This window comes from Erpetoichthys calabaricus, chromosome 4 (assembly GCF_900747795.2).
Source record: "Erpetoichthys calabaricus chromosome 4, fErpCal1.3, whole genome shotgun sequence".
Taxonomy (NCBI): Eukaryota; Metazoa; Chordata; class Cladistia; order Polypteriformes; family Polypteridae; genus Erpetoichthys; species Erpetoichthys calabaricus.
This window is the reverse complement of record NC_041397.2, coordinates 131,694,574-131,719,637: the sequence shown is the minus strand read 5'-3', so window position 1 is coordinate 131,719,637 and position 25,064 is coordinate 131,694,574. Positions and strand designations below refer to the sequence as shown.

Sequence of the window (25,064 nt, the reverse complement as noted above, 5' to 3'; positions counted from 1 at the left end):
CCCCAGACCATCACTGACCCACCACCAAGCCAGTCATGCTGAACAATGTTACAGGCAGCATAATGTTCTCCATTGCTTCTCCAGACCCTTTCACGTCTGTCGCATGTCCTCAGGGTGAACCTGCTCTCATTTGTGAAAAGCACATGGCGCCAGTGGTGGACCTGCCAATTCTGGCATTCTATGGCAAATGGCAGTCAAGCTCCACAGTGCCGAGCAATGAGCACAGGGCCCACTAGAGGATGTCAGGCCCTCAGGCCACCCTCATGAAGTCTGTTTGTCATTGTTTGGTCAGAGATATTCACACCGATGGCCTGCTTCCTGATCCTACTTGCCCAAAGGAACAGATACCAGTCCTACTGATGGGTTTAAGGACCTTCTACGGCCCTGTCCAGCATTCCTGGAGTAACTGCCTGTCTCCTGGAATCTCCTTCATGCCATTGAGACTGTGCTGGGAGACACAGCAAACCTTCTGGCAATGGTACGTATTGATGTGCCATCCTGGAGAAGTTGGACTACTTGTGCAACCTCTGTAGGGTCCAGGTATTGCCTCATGCTACCAGTAGTTGCACTGACCTTAGCCAACTGCAAAACTAGTGAAAAAACTGTCAAACAATATGAGGATGGAAAAATGTCAGAGGCCTCCACCTGTTAAACCATTCCTGTTTTGGGGGTCATCTCATTCTTGCCCCTCTAGAGCACCTGTTGTTAATTTCATTAACACGAAAGCAGCTGAAACTGATTAACAACCCCCTCTGCACGGTGGCGCAGTGGTAGCGCCGCTGCCTTGCAGTAAAGAGACCTGGGTTTGCTTCCCGGGTCCTCCCTGCGTGGAGTTTGTATGTTCTCCCCGTGTCTGCGTGGGTTTCCTCCAGGTGCTCCAGTTTCCTCCCACAGTCCAAAGACATACAGGTTAGGTGCACTGGCGATCCTAAATTGTCCCTAGTGTGTACTTGGTGTGTGTGTGTACCCTGCGGTGGGCTGGTGCCCTGCCCGGGGTTTGTTCCTGCCTTGCGCCCTGTGCTGGCTGGGACTGGCTCCAGCAGACCCCCGTGACCCTGTAGTTAGGATATAGCAGGTTGGAAAATGACTGACTGACTGACCCCCTCTGCTACTTAAATGACCAGATCAATATCCCAGAAGTTTCATTGACTTGATGCTAGATTCTGATTAAAAAGTGTTCCTTTAATTTTTTGAGCAGTATATAAAAGATGGTTCTGCTTAGTCGCACTTTTCTGAACTTTGAGAGACTTCTTAATGGAAAAAGCCTGTGCAAGAGACAAGTACTTGAGCAATCATTTTAAAAAAAGATTTAATTAAGAACAATTTTTGTTTTGACTTTTAGTTCTGCTTCATGTTACATTTTTCGTATAAAACTAAATGATCATCTGTGAAGCAGACCTTTTCAACATTCCTTTCAATTCCATTACCTTACTTTGAAATTAATTGTTGAATATCTCTGCCACTCAATTTTTACAAATAAAGAAATTTGATTTGCTATTATTTGTATGTATGTTGTAAATATTTGTTGTAAACATCCATGAGCTTATTTGCTCAAATTTTAGAATTTTTATACATTGACTTCTGTGTATTTATATATAAAATCATTATTCTTGTGACACCATTTTGTGTTTTATATTTTTTGACTAGTCAGCTATGTCCTGTATATACTTATTCATGACCTCTGCCATGTTGTGTATATTTGTTACGCTTGTTTTTGGTCATTTGACGCAACAACCACAACAATTTATTTCTTGCATAACCTAAAATAACACAAGCAATGCCTCAATGGGCTTTAACAGGCCATGTTTTATGACAGCCACCCAGATTGACTCTCAAAGAAGAAAAGACAAACTCCCCCCCAAAAAAAACCTTGTAGGGAAAACATGGGAGAAATCTTGGGAAGAACAATTCAGAGAGAAACCCCGTTCCAGGTAGGTTGGGGGTGCAATGGGTGTCAGTAAATGAGTAAATAAGACACATAAAGCAGAACACAAGTAATCCTCATCACAAAGCTACATGGCCATGTCTCCACATAAATACAATATAATAATGCAAACTAGTTTGTTCTTTCTAAGGCAAAGTTAAAGAACAGAATATACCACTCATTAAATACAAAACTACCACATATAAAGGTACAGCTTATTTCAAGCACATCAAAAACAAAATATACATGTCATCATGCTACACCTTTAGTGTAATACCTTGGTAAAGAGACTTTCCATGACTTCAGTTCATTATAAGAAAATTCATTCTTGGAAGCAGATTTAGCATAAGAGGATTTGGACATGTATTATAATGACCAGGTTGGGTGTTGTGGGGTTCATGCAGTCTTCCAACTCCTTGCTTGGCCACCATACAACACCCCTGCCGACACCCTGATTTTTTTCAGGTCTTTCCACACTCTCGTCTGCCTTCTTCACTGAATAGACATTTAATACTGCACCTCCCACCTTACTTTGGCTCAGAGTCAACATCATATAACTCACTTTCCCCAACTCTTGAAACAAACCAAATGAGTATTCTTAAGAGTCGACACACCATATTTAATGGTGTATGGACTGTAGGAATCAGGTTCAGGTGTTTTAGGAATAGGCCCTGCGGGTGTAGCCTTTAAAGACAAGATTTAGCCGCTAACCATTCTATATTTCTTACCAGGTTGTCCGTAGACATGTATTGTCATTTAGGAATCAAGACTACCCCTTCCCAGTATTTAATTAAAACATAAAAAGCAAGCTTTTTATATAGTTGATTTAAAAGAAATTTGTGAGCTTATCAATTAAAAGATATGTTTAGGGCTGATTAGCTAATCTGTTGTATTATCTCCTTTCTGGGCTATGCACTGTGCAAAACAACATTGAAGAGCAATGGAAATGAAAAAATATTTTAAAACAAATCTACATTAAATAAAGGAAAATACCATCCACCATTAAAAAATAAAGAAATATCCTCTGGTAAATGAAGCAAATAATAATGAATATTAAGCAAAATCAAGCTTTAGCTAACAGAACAGCTTGACATTTGGCATAGAAGGAAATAAAATATCATTACTGAATTCTGGGAGAAATCCAACATTTAAGGTTCACGAGGACCTACTGAAGAAGGAAGTGTGGCTCACTTCTGGCTGCCAGCTGCTTTCTAGTAATACTGGGTAATGATTTCATTATTATTATTATTTGGCTAAAACTTTTATCCAAAGAGACTTACAGCATTTACAATAGGTTACACTTCTTTTGTTTTTCCACTTGGAGCACAGGAAGGTGAAGTGACTTGCTCATGGTCACACAATGTCAGAAGCAGGATTTGAACACAGAACTCAACTCAGAGGCATTTGTAATAGTAATAGTCAAATTGGAAGCTCTAATACTGATACACCATGCCATGCAAATGAGTCTTCAGCTTCCAATGCTGAGACCATTGGAACATGCTTTACATTAGCTAGTATATGAAACATCTGGTGGGTCTGAAGCTAAAGTTTGTGTCTCCTACAGTGGTCTATTTTATTTCTGAAATCATAACAAATCTGATATACACTTTACTAAGTTCTGTAGCATAAAGCGAGCCAAGGCCGTTAATGCCTTTATTTGTTAGAAGAAGGGATTTGTAATACATTTTAAAGGTGAAAGCCAGTGTGGAGACTTAAAACAGGATTATTATGGTCATATTTAGTTCCAGTAATAATCATTGAAACTACATTTTGAATCAACTTCAGGATGAAAATACATTGATTTGAATAAGTTGTAAATGTAACCTTTAAAATGCCCGGAACAACTACATAATAAAACATGATCTGTACTATATTGTGTTATTTAACAGATAATAAACACGGCTCATAAACTTAAATCTTATCAAAGCAATGACATTAAAGCAATTTACAATACTGAATATCCTAGTGGTTAATACAGCCCATACATCACTTATTTGTTCTAGTGATGAAGGGGTTAACAAAATTCATGAAAGACAATTAAACACTAAGTGGGTATTTGTTTAAATATAGTATGGCATTTGTGTGCATTAAATATGTAAGTGTCACCTGAATGGCAGTCATGTAAGTGTCACCTGAATGTCATAAATTATTAAAGTGGGAAAAAGGGAAACATGGTTCCTCTTTTAATTTCTTTTAAAAGAACTGAGAATAAACAGTAAACAAAAAATGGAAGTGTGAGGCTATACTGTAGTTAGCATTTAGCAGAAACCATGAAAAACCTATTTTTGAAAGGTGAAAAGTTCATTACAGATTTATTTGAAATAATGTAGCAATATTTGGAATTGGGTGGCCATTGAAATATGAAATGAAGAAAATAATTAGCCATTAAGAAAACCTAAAATCAAAATGTATTATATATGACAAGTGTTACTGAAAATCTTGGAATCCTGTTCCTTTATCTATTTTATATTAAATATGTACAGATTTTTTTTTACTTAAATCGGTAGATAAGTAAGGAAGTAAATAAATACACACCTACAATGGTCTGAACACACACCAGAATGACTAAAAATCAAGAAAATTCAAAAGAAAGAAAACTTTGGACTTGGCAGTCCCAGTCCCAGTGAGGCATTATGCAGACATATAGCTGTTGGTATAAAGGAGCCCCTGTTGCATTTCTTGACACACTTATGATGAATAATTCTTTAGCTATAAGTCCTCAGTGTTAATGTGTCAGAGAGAGGATGTGCAGAATTGTTCATAATGGCACTCAGTTTTGTTTTAACTCTTTCCAATACCCAGAAGTAAAGAATGCAAGGCAGAAACCAATATTGTATGAGACATCAGTTCATCACAAGGCAAAATTACATTCAAACACCCTAATAGTGGACCAATTTAGTGATGTCAACCAACATGCATGTCTTAGAGATGTGGCAGAAAAACTGGAGCACTCAAAGAAAAGCTAAACCGAATAAAAAGAAAATGTTTACATTTTTAATGGACAATGAATGAGGGGGATTCAACCTGAGGTTTCTGAAGCAATGCTATACATTAATGTTTTTATAAATTCTTAACCACAATTCTAGAAAAATATAAACTGCAATGTTATCTCTAAATATACTGTAATGGTATCAGAATCTATAAATCAAAGTGTGTGTAAATATGCTGCATTTTTCAAAATGATCAAAAAGCACAAAGTTTTGAAAAATATTTAAAATGCATTACAGTAAATGTTACTGATTCAGAATCTGACAGTATATATTTTGCACTGAGCAGGTTATTTCAAAATTTGTTAGAGAAATGGCAATGTTTTTGAACTGTAAAAATATTAATCCATCTATCATCAATTAATTGTCTTAACTCAGCCAGTCCAATGCAGAGTTACATTTTGCCACCATAAGAAATTATTGTGTCTAATAGTCCATTTTAAGCATTAATAGCTATATTATTTCAATGTATTATATTTTTACGTTGAATGATGCATGCAGTAGGTTTATTATAGTCTTTAAGATGGCTTTGTGTATTTGCTTTGATGTACTGGTGTCCAGTCCAGGGTTTGTTCTTATTTTGTGCTCAATTCTGCTCTTCTGCTCATTCATCAGCTCTGGCTACGAATGAATGAATGAATGAATGAATGAATGAATGAATGAATGAGTGTAAGATTCATCATGTAATAACAGTTTCTTATATTGTGTGTGTTTTTTTTTTTGTAATCAAAGTGCTTCAGCAGGAACGTGACCAGGCAACTGGACAGAAACCTTACTTTCCATAAATTGGTTGCATATATGATAGCACTTCATACTGGTAAGCATTCTTATTTATTGTTTTATTGATCTGAATCTTTGGGCTGTATTTTAAATATAGATATAATTAAATTAATTTGTTACAGATGTTTTTGAAGAGTTAGTTATACTTAAGATCTATCTATCTATCTATCTATCTATCTATCTATCTATCTATCTATCTATCTATGTCAGATGCTTCTCCCATTTAATTTATCCCAAGAGGAAATTAAGATTTTATGGAAGCTTAAAAGATATAGTAAACTAACAAACAAAAACAACCACCACCACACCCAAACACAAAAGAATTACAAAAAGTAAGAAAGAACTTCTGACATGAACCCTAACCCTAACCCTAACTCTTACTCTCTTTCAGAATATTATTAAGTTGAAATGTGAATGTCCGCAAAGTACTATGATCTACCACACTATGTGGTAACTTATTACATTAATCTATGCTTCTCTGCGTGTGTAGAAAAATTTTGGACTGTTGTGAGAAATTTACCCTTAACCAGCTTCCATCTGTGCTTCCTTGTTAAAGTTGAAGAAATCATTTTAAGGTAACTAATTACAAGAAATTTTAACAATACAGTGGCTACAGTGGTTCAAGACCCTATTTTTCTTCATTGGAGGGATTGGGACAAGTTGCTTTTTTATTTCCTGTTAGAACATAATTGATTGGGTCTGTGCCACCTTTTTCTTGTAAAAAACAGAGAAAAGCCAGTTAAAATCAACACGCATTGTTACAAATGTGTTGGTACGGTACTTTTTACTATCTGATATGGAAATAAAATATAGTCTATTATAGTAACTGCTATTAGATCATCAAAAAATCTACAGTAAATATTTTTGTGCTGGTTATATTGTCTTGTATTATCATATAATTTGAAAGGTAGCTTTAAAGTCTTTACACAAGCTGCATATACTCATTTTATAATGCCAGCTTTTCTAGTTGTTATGGTAATCAGATACTCCCCACTTTCAAAAAGTATTAGAGATTTATAAAATAACTGCACTTCACAGCACACAGCATATCAACTCAAGCACTTTGCACACAGGCAAAGAATCGTACAATCACGTGTTTGTGAGAATGTGTCCCAGTGCCTGAATGTGTATTTGCTTGCCCTGAGCAAAAAAGAGAGAGGGGTCAATTTCAGCTTTGGTTTTCAGACCTGTTAGTAACCTTCAAGATTCATCGACAAATGCTAAATTAAGTTTTTCCAAACTTGACTCTGTTAAGTCCAAATTCAGAAATCTGTGTGGATAAGAATGGCCCTCTGATCCTCTGTTTCTAAAAAAATCATTATTAACAAATATCTCCTCTCCTCTTAACCCTTGCTTGTTTAAACTGAAAAGTTCTAACATTTCTCTCCTCTTCTCTGTCCTTTCTGAAGCAGTACAATAATTTTTTTGTAATATGATGATGAAAAACTCCACCTAAAACTTCAGTAGTGGGTTATATAATTTAAGGAAAGCCTCCACTGGTTTCTACTCGACACAGTGTGTTGTGTAACCCAAGATCCTCTTAGCCCACTTCAGTACTTCTATTCACTGTGTAGATGTGGATTGTAATGACTCCATTATGACTCATAATGTGTACTTTCAAGTTTTAGATCCACTATTTTTTACCCATACCTAAAATTTTTCTTCCTATCTATGACACGTTTATTTACATTAAATTTAATTTGTCACATATTTGTCCAAGTGTATATTTTTTCTAGATGCAATTGTAATGATTCTGCTGACTGTAAGAAGTGTTATTTGCAAACTTAACCTGCTTTAAAGTCATAATCCACATTACTAACTGAGAATGCTAAACCGGATGGACGCATGGACATCCGGCCATGGGCCATAGCCGCAAAAAGACGTACTGCGCAGGCTCCCCAAGAAATGAGGCGCCGCGAGAGGCGGCCACGACCACAGAAAAAAGGAGTGAGCACAGAAAAAAGGAGTCAAAGAAATGAGGCGCCGCGACCACAGAAAAAAGGAGTCAGCACAGAAAAAAGGAGTCAAACGCAGGCGAAACACACAGCGCCGCACGAAAGCCATTGCACACGAAACTAGCACACAAAAAAAAAGAAGCCGCTCGCGCCCCACAAATCCCACACCCACCTACAAGCACCCCCCCCCCCCTACAAGCAACGGACGGGACACACACAAAGAGGACGATTCAACAAGCCCCTGGCACACAAAAAAAAAGAACCTGCAACCACCACCCCCCCCCCCCCCCCCCACCACAAGCAACGGACGGGACACACACAAAGAGGAGGATTCAACAAGCCCCTGGCACACAAAAAGAAAGAAGACGCTCGCGCCCCACCAATCCCACCCCCCCCTCCAAGCAACATCCCCCCCCCCCCCAGACGCCGGCAAAGCACACAGCGCCGCACGAATCCCATTGCACACAAAACGGGATGCACACAAAGAGGAGGATTCAACAAGCTCCTACCACACCAAAAAAAAGAAGCCGTGACCGCCACCCCAAGGCCATTAGAGACGAAACGGGACAGACTACGGACATGGCACACGAAACGTTCACAACAACGACGATTCAGACCCACAAACACACTAACATCAATAAGAAGTGACACCCAAAGCCCCATTTCTAAAGGAACCGTCCGTATTAAACATACGTCATTTCAACACCTTCACACTATGCAGCATAGGTGGATCTCCTTACAATAAAGCACTATTAACCGTTCAACTGCAGAAAAGGCTCCATATTAACAGTGAGTGCGATCCTACTTATTACTTATCCATATTTCTCACGCTGAAGAACAAACAAGTCATGAATACATGCTCACGGGTACAAAACGATACGGCTCAGATAACGGGACCAAACACACGAACCCGCATGAAAAAACAAAATACACGGCGGCGCATACAACGCGCTTCTGAAACTCCGGGAGAAAAAATGTCTCGGCTCCAAAAACGCAAAGCTCAACTAACCCCGTTACAGAGACGTGCCCAAATGGACAGACACAATGAACGTAGACGCATACAGCGCGGGTCTCAAAGTGCTGCATCGAAACAGGCACGAGTTCAAACCGAAAGACCTCGAGTCTCAGACATACAAAAACGGGAGCGAAGAGACAGCATAAATGAACGCAGACGTCTACAACGCGCATGTGAACTGCCGGAAAACAAGCAAGCAAGGCTCCAAAAGCAGAAAGCTCAACTGACCGACATACAAAAACGGACAAGGCTCGATACAAACAATGCACGACGTAGACTGAAATGGACTTTTCGCACAGCACAGGCGAATCGATTACACCTCCAAAATAGCGCGTCCCAAATACTACACATACAACAACACGCCTCTCAAACGGCACAAGCAAAAGATACACGTCACGGACATCAACGCCAGACACCTGCTAAACGCTTGCGCCACTTAGCTGACAACGCGTTCAATAATGAGTCCACTATTGAGGAAAATTCATTGGGATTAATGAATGTCATTTGCAATCATTGTCATTCACTTAACTTCCCTGAAGAAACAACTGGCAATACAAGTAATGAATTTACACGTTGTTGTCAAAAGGGTCAGATTAGACTGCCTCCTTTACATTCATATCCTGAATATCTACAGAAGCTTCTAACTAACGATATACCTGAAAGTAAAAACTTTATGAACTGCATTAGATCCTACAATAGTTCATTTGCTTTTGCATCTACCGGAGTACATATCAGGCCACCAAAAGGCAATGGCCCATACTGCTTTCGCATATGTGGACAAATATTGCATCGCATTGGAAGAGTGCACCCTGAAACAAATCAACAACGCAAATATGCACAAATCTACATCCTAGATCCAGATGACGCAATCTATCAATCAAAGTGCTGCATCGCAACAGGCACGGATTCAAAACGAAACACCTCCCGTCTCAGACATACGTTAACGGCAGCGAAGGGACAAAATAAATAAACGCAGACATCTACACCGCGCATCTGGAATGCCGAAAAACAAGTAGGCAAGGCTCCAAAAAGAGAAAGCTCAACTGACCGACATACAAAAACGAGCAAGGCTCAATACAAACAATGCACGCAGTAGACTACAACGGGCTTCTCACACAGCACAGGCAAATCGATTACAGCTCCAAAACAACACGTCCCAAATACTGGACATACAACGACGCGCCTCTCAAACGGCACAAGCAAAACATACAGGTCACAGACATTAACGACAGACACCTGCTAAACGCTTACGCCACTTAGCTGACAACGCGTTCAATAATGATTCCACTATTCAGGAAAATTCATTCGGATTAATAAATGTCATTTGCAATCATTGTCATTCACTTCACTTCCCTGAAGAAACAACTGGCAATACAAGTAATACATTTACACGTTGTTGTCAAAAGGGTCAAATTAGACTGCCTCCTTTACATTCATATCCTGAATATCTACAGAAGCTTCTAACTAACGATGTACCTGAAAGTGAAATCTTTATGAACTGCATTAGATCCTACAAATCGGTATCCACTATGAACATTAACAGTGGCACTGCACGTGACATCCGTCTTGCAAAACTGTTAATTATTGATGAATGTACAATGGCATCCAGTCACTTACTCAACACCATTCATAAACTTCTACAAACGTTTATGAATAATAATATTCCCTTTGGAGGAAAGGTACTTTTATTAGGAGGAGATTTTAGACAGTGCTTAGCTATTCTTCCACATACCATGCGCTCAGCTATTGTTCAGTGCACCTTAAAATACACAGACAATTGGCATTGCTTTCAAAAGATACAGTTAGTACAAAACATACGATGTCCAGAACCAGATTATAACAATTGCTTATTACAACTGGGAGATGGTACACTCACCAATACAGATGGACTTCACCCAGATATTATTACAATTCCTCAAGCCTTTATCTGCGATGACTTAGTTACAGACAGATTTGGAACAGCAATGTCATTAGACCAAATGCCCCTTTTAACACAACGCACTATATTATGTCCAAAAAATATTAATGTGGAAAACATAAATACCCAAGTCATTCCATTACTTCCTGGAGAGACACAACTCTTTCTAAGCTCTGACAAACTTGACTCTGATCACGACAATAACCATCTTCATTGACATTACAAGTTCTGACCTGGAATTACCTTTTACACTTAAACGGCGTGTACAAAGAAATTTTCCAATAAACCTTTACACTGTGCCACACACTTTATTGTTTGCTTTCTATGTGCATCATCTACACCTTCACACTATTCTATATCTCATTCATACATCACGCTCTTTGTCATTCCCAACACCAGGGGTTGGCGAGCAAAGCGAGCAGGGGGCGGAGCCCCCTAGTTTTAGCATAACTGTCAAAAAAAACTGATTCCTAACACACATCACCTACTTTGGATTACACTTTCCATAACCCCTTTGCTTTTTGGATTTCCACAATTTTGCATTCATCTACACTCTTAAAAATAAATATGCCAGAGTGGTTCTTCAGATTGATGCTATAGGGGAACCATTTTTTTTCTAAAAGACCCAGCCACATGATGGTTCCAGACAGAATAGATCTGTAACAAGCTCCATACAGTAAATAACTATGAAGAAATGATAACAGATTTGTGAAATCCCACTGGGTCCAGATTTTAAAAGGACTCTTGCTGAATACAATAACACAGGTCAAGTCTAGGTTTTCTTAATCTATTAGTGCCCTGCTAGGTAATTCACCATATATTATAGATTTCAGGTTTATTCCACACATAGGAAGTTCTGCATAGCATAATAAACCAACTTCATATGCAAAGAACCCTTCCTAGAATGAAATGGTGCTTTGTCAAGCAGTAGTTCCATGAGGAACCACACAACCCAGTAAATAAAATGCCAATGAACAATAAAATGCCACTAAAGAAGCATTATTTTTAAGAGTGTACACACTACATCTTTTACTTCTTTTAACTGAATTGCTACACTTTCATATGACCTGGGAAGATGTCCATTCGCAAATCTCAAAAAGGATCCCTGTTCACATCGACTCATAAAGATGTGTGCAGATGGGGCTGACCTTCACCTCAAGCAAATGTTGTGAGGTACAGCTGGTGGTGTGAATGTGCAGGCAGAGAAAAGATCATTCCAACTGCATGGAAACAGCACTGGAAGATTAGAGTGGTGGTACAGCACTGGAAGGTGGCCAAGGAAGGAGATGGCTTCCAGTAAATCTTGCACGAGGATGTGAGAGAACCAATGAGTTTCACAATGTACTCAGCAGTACCAACGATGATAAAATCAGCCAAATAATGCCATTAAAAGAACAATCACTATCAACATAGTATCACATTACAACCAACAAAGGACAGTATTAAAAGAAAATATTTCAACATCAACATCAAATAACACCAAAAGGAGAAATGAAATGAGTATTCTTCACTTTCCAGTTATTTTTTAAATGAATAAAGAGAAGTACGTAAGAGTTGTACAGGATATGTATGAGGGAAGTGTGATAGTAGTGAGGTCTGCGGTAGGAGTGACAGATGCATTCAACTGCTCTGAGCCCTTTCTTATTTGCAATGGTGATGGACAGGTTGACAGATGAGATTAGACAGGAGTCCCCATGTACTATGATGTTTGCTGATGACATTGTGATCTGTAGTGATAGTAGGGAGCAGGTTGAGGAGACCCTGGAGAGGTGGAGATATGCTCTAGAGAGGAGAGGAGAGGAATGAAGGTTAGTAGGAACAAGACAGAATACATGCGTGTAAATGAGAGGGAGGAGGTTAGTGGAATGGTAAAGATGCAGGGAGTAGAGTTGGCGAAAGTGGATGAGTTTAAATACTTGGGATCAACAGTACAGAATAACGGGGATTGTGGAAGATAAGTGAAAAAGAGAGTACAGGCAGGGTGGAACGGATGGAAAAGAGTGTCAGGAGTGATTTGTGACAGATGGGTATCAGCAAGAGTGAAAGGGAAGATCTACAGGATGGTAGTATGTTATGTTATGTGGGTTGGAGATGATGGCATTGACTAGAAAGCAGGAGACAGAGCTGGAGGTGGCAGAGTTAAAGATGCTAAGATTTGCATTGGATGTGACAAGGATGGACTGGATTAGAAATGAGTACATTAGAGGATCAGCTCAGGTTGGATGGTTTGGAGACAAAGTCAGAGAGGCGAGATTGTGTTGGCTTGGATATGTACAGAGGAGAGATGCTGGGTATATTGGGAGAAGCATGTTAAGGATAGAGCTGCCAGGCAAGAGGAATAGAGGAAGGCCTAAGAGAAGGTTTATAGATGTGATGAGATAGGACATGCAGGTGATGGGTGTAACAGAGTAAGATGCAGAGGACAAGAACATATGGAAGAAGATGACCCACTGTGGCAACCCCTAACGGGAATAGTCAAAAGAGAAAGAAGAAGAAAGTGTTCTAAATTGCATTGTACATAAGTAATCAACTTGGTTCATGATAATGATGACAACTACTCCAAAACAATGAACTGTGAAGTTCATGTACCAATTAAATTGCATCACATAAAAATCAATTGGCTGCTTAAGATGGCTATAGCCTTCAAGTCCTAAAGCAGAACTAAAAAGTTCAGGATGCAAATTTCACACACTCCAAAAAGAAATACTTTTCTCCATACAAAGTTGCATTGAGCATAGTGATGAGCAAAACAGTATAGTTTCATTTCACATACAGTTTTTTGAAATTAATTCATTACGTTTGTTTAGTTTCAAGATTGTAAAATATGAAACTTACAAAAATGAAGTAAGTTTTTGGGTTATTTACAGTTGTTAGAGAAATGAAGTGAGGAATATTGCTCTGTAAAGTTTATTCTGCATTCAAAATTTGTGTTTCTTTCTTTGATCCCCCTCAAATTCTGTTCTCACCTACCAGTTTTCCACTACTCCTTTAATGCTGCTCTATGTACTCTTATCTGCCTTGTGCCAACTGCCTGCCTTACAGTTCGCACCACTTACTTCAGGCGAGTGGTGACGCCATTTGTGCTTACCTTCCACACCTCCATAAGCTGATCCAATCCAGGATCCTTCCGGTTACACATCTGCAGTCACACATCCAGGCCAATTGATTTCAGTAGCAGAGAAGTTCTTGCAAGCAATTGCACTTGTCTGTATCCCTCTTTCTATTTTCTGCACCAGAATGAATTTCCCCATACCTGTGCACAACAGAAAAAAATCTGCAAAAGAGATTTCACTGGTTACAAAGTTTCTGTTACTGGTTACAAGTTTCACTTCAAAATTAGTTTTGTGCAAATTGTCTCATTTATGGGCATATCATGGAAAAATGAAAAAAGATAATGATGACTAATTTGGGTTTACTATAAAAAAATGTAAAATATGTAAAATTAATAAAACGTACTAATTTTTTTTACAAAGCAGTGTGCTCTTTTAAGAGATGTGGGGCAGTGCCACACTTGTCCTTAATGCAGAGACACCACTGTAACCGAGTAGCTTAAAATAGCTTTAGAATTTCTCAGGAACAAGGACACGCCACGAGCATTCAACCTAATTTAGTAAAATTCAGTGTAGTTGTTGTAAGAACTGCTTTTATTATAATGTCTCAAATTCTCATCTACAATGACATGTAACACCAAAACCCTGGACATGGTTGATCTTTTCAACTTCAGAAGTGGAGATATGATTTGACTTAATATGAGAGCAGGGACTTCATGATCCATTTGATTCAACACAGATGCAGCCAAAATCTCAGCACAAATTCATTTCTGAATATGTGGCCTGCAGTGGGTGACAGGGAGTTGTATGCTTCTCTTCAAACACTCCAAGGGTGGAAACTTTGCTAAGCAGTCACTATATAGTTTATAAAGTAAATGTGTGACTACATCAATCAATAGCAGCTTCTAATGGCACTCCAGATGCAGTTACCTATGTTCCTTATGACCTGAGGCAGTTATTTCTATTTAAAACTTGTGGCGAGCGGCTGGGGGTGGTTCCCAGCCGGGACGCCCGGAAGGACCGGAGGAGGGATTACGCCTCCTCCAGACCATGAGGGGGCGACCGCCCTGGTGGCTATGGGGACCACGGGGAAGGAGCATAGAGGCTCAACCCTATAGGGGCCGTGGTCACCGCCAGGGGGCGCCCTGATGCTTGAAGAGCCCTGGCCCTCAGCACTTCTGCCACACCCAGAAGTGCTGGGGGGACGAAGACCAGGGACACCCGGAGTGATTCCGGGTGCACAGCCGGCACTTCTGCCACACCAGGGAGTGCCAGCAGGAGCTCGTTGGGAGGCACCTGGAGCACATCCGGGTGGATATAAAAGGGGCCGCCTCCCTCCATTCGATGGCTGGAGTCAGGAGGAAGAAGGCAAGAGCGCGGGAGGAGAGGAGTGGAGGCAGACCTAGAGAGAGAGAGAGGCATTGTAGTGAGGCCTGGACTTTGGGGGAGTATTGGGTTGTGTGCTGTTTCACTGTAAATAATATGAATAAACGTGTGTTGGGTGTTGTACCTACGGTGTCCACCTGTCTGTGTCCGGGTTGGCTACCACAAACTGTATTCTCAAATAATAAAATGTGCTTTTATGGTGCACTCCAAGTACTTCTTCTTCTATTTATTTACTAGAACGTTAAAAAAAATCTGGACGAGAACAGGCCATTCAGCCCAACAAAACCCGCCAGTCCTATCAGCTTAATTTTTCCAAAATAACATCAAGTCTAACTTTAATGGTCCCTAAATCCCTACTCTCTACCACACTACTTAGCAACATATTTTGTGGTTCTCTGTGTGAAGAAAAACTTCCTTATGTTTGTGTAAAATTTACCCTTCAGCTGTGTCCCGTGTTCTTGTTGAACTCATATTAAAGTCTTGATCCACTGGATCCTGCTACATAAAATGTAACTCTTCCTTCAAGTACTATTGAACAAGCAGTGCTAAAGTATGGTAACAGCACTCCAGAATAATTCATATAGCAGGCTGTAGTCTGCAGTTGTTGATTTTGGCAGGCCACATCCTGGGAAGTTTGGAATTGTATTGTTCAAACACATTTAATTTGGAATTCCAAATTACTTAACTCAGATGCAGATGCAGTTAACCCTATTGTGAAACAAGCCTTAAAGCCTCTTTCGTTGAGGGTGTATCAGGTACAGCAGAACATATCAATGCACAACAACAATTTTTTTTGAAAAGTCTTGCTTCCTGAAAAGTTTTTTGTCTGAGAAACAGACATTTATGTGTTTACTGACAATAACGTATTTAGTCACGTTTATGTTTCGCATAAGCTATTATTTTCAACAGAATTAAAAGAGTTTTGCTCCTGATTTTCTTTTGTATTCAATGTGTGGTGCATCACATTGTAGTGTCCAACAGTAGTCAGCAAACATTGACAGATTCCAGTTGCCCTGGTATCGTTTCTCCATCGTAGCAATGTCCTGGTGAAACCTTTCACCGTGTTTGTCACTGACAGCACCGAGATTTGTGGGGAAGAAGTCCAAGTGTGAGTGGAGGAAATGAATCACTTCATTGTCTTGTATGCTTTGAGAAGTTTGTCCACCAGCTGAATGTAGTTTGGGGCTCTGTAATTGCCCAGAAAATTGTCAACAACATCTTTGAAGGCTTTCCAGGCCAATTTTTTCCGGCCCAACTAACAGATCTTAAAACTGCTTGTCATTCATAACATGTCTGATCTGGAGGTCAACAAAAATGCTCTCTTTGATCTTGGCATCAGTTATGCTTGGGAACATCTGTCTTAAATAACGAAAACCTTCACCTTCCTTTTTCAGTGTTTTCACGAAATTCTTCATGAGTCCCAGTTTTATGTGAAGAGGAGGCAAAAATATCTTTGCCGGGTCGACAAGCAATTCATATGCCACGTTTTTCTGTCCTAGAACTAACTTTTTACAGAGTGGCCAGTTCTCTCGAGAATAGTGCAACTCTTTGGCACGGCTGTCCCATTCACAGATGAAACAACAGTACTTTGTATAGCCGAGCTGCAGTCCTAGTAACAGAGTAACGACTTTTAAGATCTCCACAGATATTCCAGGTGTACCTGCTATACTGGACGTGCTTCAGCAACAGTTCCATATTCTCATACGTTTCTTTCATGTGTGATGCATAGCCAACAGGTACTGAAGGATAAACGTTGCCATTATGTAGCAAAACAGCTTTCAGGCTTAATATTGACAAATCAATGAAGAGACGCCACTTTTCCGGGTTGTGATCACAACCCAAAGCCGAGAACAATCCTTCAATGTCACAAAAGAAACAGAGACTGTCGACTTGTCAAAAAAATTTGGTTATATCATGATGTTGGCCTCAAAACACAGAAATTTTTGTACCTGGTGACAGCAAACACCATTCCTGCAGTCTTGAACCTAGCAGCTCGGCTTTTGCTTTTGACAGACCCAAATATCTGACCATATCGTTCAATTCAGACTGTGTTATCAGATGTGGATCGCCTAATGAGCACGGTTCAAAATCTGGGTCAATGTCACTGTCAGTACCCTGCATTGCAGTTTCTTCATTTGGTTCGTCTAAGGTCCAATCCTCTGGTGGTTTTGGAATTGGAAGACTATCGTCATGTGGCACGGGTCTCATTGCTGAAGGCAGATTAGGATATTCAATTGACTTCTTGTTTTTGGCAGAGAAACCAGACACATTAGTCAAACAGAAGTAACAGTCCGTCACATGGTCTTTCTGTTCTCGCCATATCATCGGAACAGCAAATGGCATCGTCTTTCAAGTGCCTCTGAGCCAGGCTCTCAGACTGACAGCACATGTTGCACAGCAAATGTGAGGCGCCCATTCCTTGTCTTGATAACCAGTTTTGCAGCCGAAATACAGATGATAAGCTTTCTTCACAAGAGCAGTCATCCAACGTCTCTGAGGTGCAAGTGTATATTCGCCACAGATATAGCAGAATGTATCGCAGCTGTTACGACATTGACGAGACATATCGCCCAACACCAAAATATCTATAGCATCAAGCTTACTTACTGTTATATTGCTACAGATACTATACTTTACTATACTGATACTATACATACACACTGACTATCTATATTAACCAAATGAGCAGGATCGGTGTATGCAAGCCACCTTTATAGCATGCTGAGACAGCGTCAAGCCCGTTCAGACCTGCCCAGGCATGCTCAGGATGTCAACTTCCACAGAACACCTTCCAACCTGGTCTGATTCCATGCCTGGACACGCCCAGGCTGCCCAAACCGTTGTTGATAAGTCATTTACGGGAGCGAAAATGTTTGAATACAAAAATAAGAAAAAATCATGACAAAACTGAAGATTTCTCAGAAACGGTACGTGATGGGTAAATTTTGATTTTCGTGATCAGCACCCAAAAATCTATAAGAAACACCCAACAGTGTTCAAGAAGCAAAAACTTTGTTGTGCAGTGTATTCAAAGAAGCTCCATTGCCCATAAGGGTCTTGGCCTTTAAATGTTTTACAAATTAGGGACATAGAGAGCACTTTTTTGTGGTATGAGTTCATTGCTTTAACCATTGAATCAACTAATAAACCTCAGGAGTTTAAACTAACAGATATCAAAACAACTGACACCTGTCTGTATTCTCAAGTGTGCCAAGTGGTATCTAAATGAGTATAGCAGAAGTACAGCAAAAGGGGGACATGGCGAAAAGAGAAGTGAAAAAGGGAAGGGTTTTGGGGCCTAGTGGATGCAGTAGACAAATTTCATGAGCAGTCACACCTATCTGAAAGGGTTAACATCCTGAATGGTGAGTTACTGTATATCCAGTCAGTAGTTATTTGTTCAGTTATTTGTTGTTTCTGCATCTGCATGGAGTAATGTACATACAGTCTAACAGGAAAAACAATACATCTTTCTATACAGAGAGGGAAAAATAGAACTTATAGAAACAACTTTTTCATATTTACGACATCTATATTTGTATTTTTGGCTTTTTATGCAGTTCTATTATGAAAAGCCATTTTAACACTTAAAAGCTTATTTTGACTAGTCATAATTGCATTCTGATGAACAAAATCATAAGTTCATTGACCCAAGTACAGTAGTTCAATAATAGTGAAGAATAATAATAAATCTGGTGTGTAAAATAAACAAATATCCAAATGTTTTAATACATTTTTATTATATTATTATAGGGCAACAGTAAATAAGTGAAAGGTACATAATACTAATACATAATAGTAAATAACTTACTTATTCATACAGGGTCTGACTAAGACAGGAAAACAACAAAAGTTAACAGGAAAACCAAGAAGGTTTTCTGGCTCCAAAAATGGTGATTCATGAGGGCTGTTTTTACTCTTGCCAAACAGTCGAAGATAATTACTTACTTCAAAGAGCTCATCTGGTCCACATAGACTAAGTGTTCCCAATTTGTAGATCCAGTATATTTCGCTCCTTAACAGGACATTGTTGTAATATGCACCTCTGGGGTGTGGTTTAACAATTTCAAAAATAGAGCACTTCAGCTGACCTTCAGTGTGCATTTCATCATTAAAGTGTCTAGACACATATTTCCAAGTACATGCATATATTGCTTTTATGTTTTAGGGTCCTGCTACCTATGCAACATTATGTTTTTCTAATGTTAAAAATATGGGCTAGGGTAAAATAAAATGTAAATTACCCCTTTCATATTGAAATTCGAACACTGTGTCAATATTAAGTGTGTGTCATTGACATTAAAGCTGTCACGTTTAAAATATTACTGTAAAAAGTGCAGTTTAAACCCGGAAGATGCCCTGCTTTTACCCAAGCATAACATCCAGTGGGCTGACTGTCACGATTAAACTTTGATGTATTGATTGCACAATCCTGTATTTTGTTGCAGGAAAAAGCAAAAAAAATCTAAATCATAAAACATATCTCTCTATCATAAAATAAGTCTTGGGGAGGGAGACTAGGGAGACAAGACGTGATCTTCACAGAAGACAATTTGAAGTCCCACGAGAGACACTTTAACTTGCTCCCAGCTCTTAAAACAACGACAAGTGACAAGCAAAACACGCAGCTCACCAGCAGGCGAAAGTCAGCAGATGATCCAACCGCTTCTCCTTGCATCCGTTCAGCCACCCTAAGACCCCCCCCCCCCCCCCCCCCCCCAACGCAAGCAGCAGAGACGCGAAGTGGCAAAAGGACAGCTGCTGTACAGGCTTTGAAATGATCTGGCAGGGAGACAAGCAGATCATGCAGCTCGCCAGCAGTAGAAAGACAGCAGATGATTTGACGGCATCTCCTTAGCATGCATTCAGCCGCACCCCCTTCACAACGCGAGCAGCATTATACGTCCAGTGAGAAAGAGATGTAACCACGTCCCGGGCCGGAAATAAAGGACAAGTATTGTTTTTACAAAAGTTTTAAAGTAAAAGTGAAAATAATGCATATGTAACAATTCCCATGAAAATAACAATCTCTTTAAATTGTATACCTGGTAAACCAAACCCGGGGGTGGGCGAGCGAAGCGAGCAGGGGACGGAGCACCCTAGTCTATAATAAGAAAGTCAGAATGCCAATTAAAAATATTATAGGTACGCACTCTATACTCAGCTGTATATACCATGAGGGATAAATCCCTTTGTCTTTAATTCCATCTGGACTAATTGCAGTAAAATTAAAGTTTAAATATTATCTCTAATTCAAACACATTGGAGATATCTGAAATATAAATTCTACCTAATCAAAACATAACCGAAAGCTAGCTGGAAATCATTAGAAAAAAAATCCTCATTTTCACTAGTGAAAATGTCAAAATGTAGATATTAATTATAGCAAGTCTCATAATATTAAAAAGTATTGCCCTATATTTCACATATCTCAAGAGGCAGTGGTGATGACGGTACATTTTGCTGTTAGACTAGGGATGCAATTTATTGCAATTATTGCTAAGTTTGTACTATGCCTAATTATATTAAACAAGTGATAAAAGCTAAGACATTTTTAGATAATGTTAAACAAGAGTGCATGTGCAATCCACAAACTGCCTGCATGGATAGGGTCTGGAGGTTATGTGTTCTCTCTATATCAGTGTTTGTTCTTGCGCTCCACTGATCAGATTTTACATTTTTTTAAGTGTGTCTTAATCCCCATCCAAGGATGGCACCAGAAGTTTTTTCCCACTCTTCACCATCCAGGCCAGGCAAACAAAACGATATAGAAAGTATACATAAAACTGATGAATATTTGAATATGTGTTCATGTTGTGTTTTCCAAGTTCCTTCTACGTCCCCAAGACATACAGGTCAGGTGCCAACTGCTCCAGTATGAGGAAATGTGTCATTGTTTGCATGAATGCCCAAGGTGCCTTTTGCCTATTATGCGTTAAGCTGGACTCCAGATCTCTTTCACCCAGTATTAGAATATAAGGGTCCAGGAAATGGATGGATGGGGGAGATTACCAACCAAGAAAGTGCTGAATTTTTGATAAACATAATTTTTATTTGCTGAAATTATCTTGCTCCAAAGAAGTTGTTCAAGTTGTTCAAGTATGCTATCTGTCTGTTTTGTCTCCTGCAGCTATTCACACGATTGCACATTTATTCAACTTAGAGAGATTTATGGACGGCCAACTGGACAATCACGACACAATTCAGTACACATTGTCACAGATTGGTAATATAGAAGGCCAGGCTTATCTAAACCCTATCAGGTCCAACGATACTGTAAGTATAGTGTACATATTTATAGTGTATATTTATGTATATGCATATATATAGAACAAATAAGCATGTATGAATAGGAATACTGTAGAGTGTAAAGTGGAATAAATGGCTGTGTATGATGCTAAATGATATAGTTCGCCACTGCTTCAGAATGAGTCTGTTGTTTTTAACTAGCACAGTTCATTTTTATGAATATGAAAGTCCATTCTGTAATGTAGTAGGATGAGAAGGTTAATATCTATGAAGGCAACATTTGAAGAAACTATACAGTTTATAGATGGGTGGGGAAGGTGAAAACTAAGCTGATGGAACGAAATGAGATCAATGGCGGTTGTAAAAGTCAGATTCTCAAATAAAAAATAAAAAAAAGGATGGCACCAATAGCTCACAGTTTGTGTTGTATGTTTCTTTTTTGTGGTGAAAATGAGAATTGTCTTTTCTATATTGGTGTGTAGTCCTTGAAAAACATTAAATTATATGTTATACCAAGAAAATTGCAGCAGTCATTTTTCACACTCCATTTATATGCAAGCCTCTTTTTAAAATGGAGACAGATATATTTGCCATCATATTAAATACAGTACTTCTTTTCAATATTAATAATTAGCTTTGTAATAACGACTTGAAGTGAACCTGGGGGAAAAGGTGAGGTTCTAATTGTTGCTCTCCCTCGCCTTCATTCAGAGATTAGTCTCAAGATGGATTCTGTATCTTCTGAACTTAATAAGCTTAGATTTACATGTAAGGTCTGTTAGCCGCTCCTGTTTCTTTCACTTAAAAAATCTTTCTAAATTGAGGTCTGTAGTCTCAAGACCAGAATGGGAGATGCTTGTATATGTTTTTATCTCCTTGCATTTTGACTACTGTAATGCCCTGTACACTCGTCTGAATAAATCCTCCCTTTCTTGGCTGTAGTTAGTCCAAAATGCAGCTGCCAGGGTTTTAACTCGATGTAATTGGACGGTGCACATTACTCCCATTTTGTACACATTGCACTGGCTTCCGGTCTATCATAGAATTCATTTTAAAATTTTGGTTCTTACCTATAGAGCTCTCTGTAGACCAGTCCCTGAGTATATTACTGTCTTCCTGTACCGCCATACAGCCTGTCAGGCACTCAGGACTGTGCCTCTTAGCCATCTCTCATACCCAGCTTAAGCTATGTGGGGATTGTGCTTTTCAGTCAACTGTGCCAAGGCTTTGGAATGTTCTTCTGTTAGCATGGCTGAGTCAGTTGATTCTATTAGTAAACAACTTAAGTCATATTTGTTTAAGCAGGCTTTTGAATGCAGTCAAGTAATCTCTGCTTGGACTTTTAGTTTATTTTTTTAGTTATGTTCTTTTTATTCTTTTTTATTTTTCTTGATTTTGTTATATTTGGATGGCACCTTTGGTGAAAGGTGCCTTAAATAAATGTTACTTACTTACTTATTTACTTTGTTTACCTTGAAATGCTTAAACAATTTCAAAATAAGCATGCTTATGCCTTTTCCTTTTGAAAATTCTGAAGTCTAGGAAAGTAAAATTTAACTAAACCATCCGAGCACCATCTGTATCCTGCTACCCTAAACCAAGATTGCATCTCAGTGTTCAGCAATCTGGTCTGCCTGAACTGCCTGAACTAGCTCTCCACTGTGCTTTTCATTTACCCCTTGAAACATGTCTTATAGATGGTTTGCTTCTTGTAAAATGGGAATACATCAATGTGATTACTGTAATAGTTGTCATTAGTAGCTGCTTTACATTGGGTCTCACTTAGTTCCTTTAGCTGGCTACTGATCCTTGGCCCACATACCGTCATTCTTGCATATCCTTAGACCTTAACTGCTTCTGGTTCCCTTCATATAAACTTTGCCACATAATGTGTCATAGGGTACTAACTTGGCAAAGCCTTAAATTTCATGATTAATAAAATTCCCTCAACTTTCGGATACTTTGGAGTCCTTCAGTGTGCCATCTTTCTGAGCATAGCTCTATCTCATTTGAGCAGATATGGTTCACTTTTAGCAGTTGCCTGAGCCTTTGTAGCCAGTAAGTGTTTCCTAGAAAGAGTCTATGAAGGCAGTGTGTTCTCTACCCTGGCTCTTAAGTTGATGTCACATTCTGTGACCTTTTATCATGAGGCATGTCAGGTTTGCTGACCAAATTTGCTAATCTCATTGATGTAACATGTCAAACTACACAACTGAACATCTCAGCCCAAGTCATTTTTACCGACCCAACTGCCATTCTTCCAGCACAGTCGTGTTTGCCCTCTTTTCGGACAGCCAATACTCTGCTGCCTCATAGACATGGTACTGTTTGAAGGGTTAATAGCTGCTGGAAGTTCAGCAGCAATCTCTGCTTTTTAATTCTTTTCCCATTCTATTATGGTATGTCAAATAAAAGAAATCAAGCAGACGGGCATCTCTTCTATTTGTGAGGTTTTAAAACATGTGAGTTCCTTACTTCGCCCCTACATTCTATGTATTATACTTCCAGTTGAGCATTCATTGGTTCCTTTGGCTCTCAGTCCTTCTGGATATACAGCCTGCCCATCCGACTTACAAGAAAATGAGAGCTTTTTGGTCTCATTCTACCCAGACGCAGACTAGTTGATCTCACCCGTTAGGTATGTCACATTAGATGATTGGCTTCATGGTAGTGCATTGCTCACTGCTTTCGACTGCCTCTGATTATGTAAATGAAGGCTGCAACCAAAAATCACTGGAAAAGAAATCTAATGTGACATGGGCTTCAGCTGACTTCCACTGGAACATCTGTAAGGTATCAGCTGTTGTCTTCTCCTTTCATGATGTATTGATTTATTACATTTTTCTAGATTAAATACGTTTTTTGGCTCTATTTTTGTAGTTTACTGATGGTTTGTAAGGTCAATGAACACATTTCACATATTACTATTTTCACCTTTATTACTTATTTATTGTTATATTTTTTTAAAATTTTCATGGTACCATCTTGTTTTCTCTTCAGACTCTGCCATTTTGTGGTTCATTGCCATGACCCTGAAAGCCTTTTGCGAGGCCCATGGCTTCAAGTATTACTCATTGTGATGTTAATGTGATGCTTTATAAGCCAGATCTCCCTGGGCAACTATGTTCAAGTTTATGGAAAGATATACATAGTTATCAGGTTACCAACTTAGTGCTTTGGTTCTTTGACTGAAATTCTTCCTTTCTTGTCGTATTTTCATTTGGCCTTTCTGATTTTGAGCACTGCTAGTTTTCAGTTTACCTTTTCAACTACTGCCAGCATTCACCTATAGCAGAACACCCGTGCGCTACAAGATGGTCTTTTATGCCTTACTAATTTTATTTTTTAAACTATGAACTCAAGGTGCCATTGTATTGTGAGCTTAGTCCTCACACTGCTGCACTATGGTCTATCTACAGAGCAATGGCTTGTGACATATACCAAAAAAAGTTTTAAAATCACAATTTAAGTATAATGCTGTTCTGCTTGTGTCAGAAAACTTGAAAATACAACCAGAAAAGACCAGAGTCCATTATGTTTCTGGAATGCTTCTGCTCCAAGTACAAATGATGACCATCTTTAAAGATTTATGTCTCTTTTTTTGGAATCTGTTTTGCCACTGTTAAAAGTGAGTGAGAGTAGGAAATACTGTAACATTAAAAGGGTAGGGCTATTGTATATTAAAGAATCATACAATGTTTCAGGGTATTTGTTTTATTATGTAGTAAAAGCACAGGGTTGCTTCTGCAAGGGGTAGTAATATATAAAAGAGACGCTCTTAATTCTCAAGAAGACTCTGT

At 39.0% G+C, this 25,064-nt stretch overlaps 1 protein-coding gene across 1 annotated transcript in view; it reads left to right on the top strand.

The window, feature by feature from the left end:
- The window catches only part of LOC114650267 (cytochrome b-245 heavy chain), a 72,889-nt gene that overhangs the window by 10,143 nt on the left and 37,682 nt on the right, over positions 1–25,064 (top strand). The window contains exons 4-5 of the mRNA XM_028799796.2: positions 5,644–5,728; positions 21,146–21,291. Coding sequence (XP_028655629.1) covers positions 5,644–5,728; positions 21,146–21,291 — 231 coding nt within the window. The remainder of the gene's footprint in view (positions 1–5,643; positions 5,729–21,145; positions 21,292–25,064) is intronic.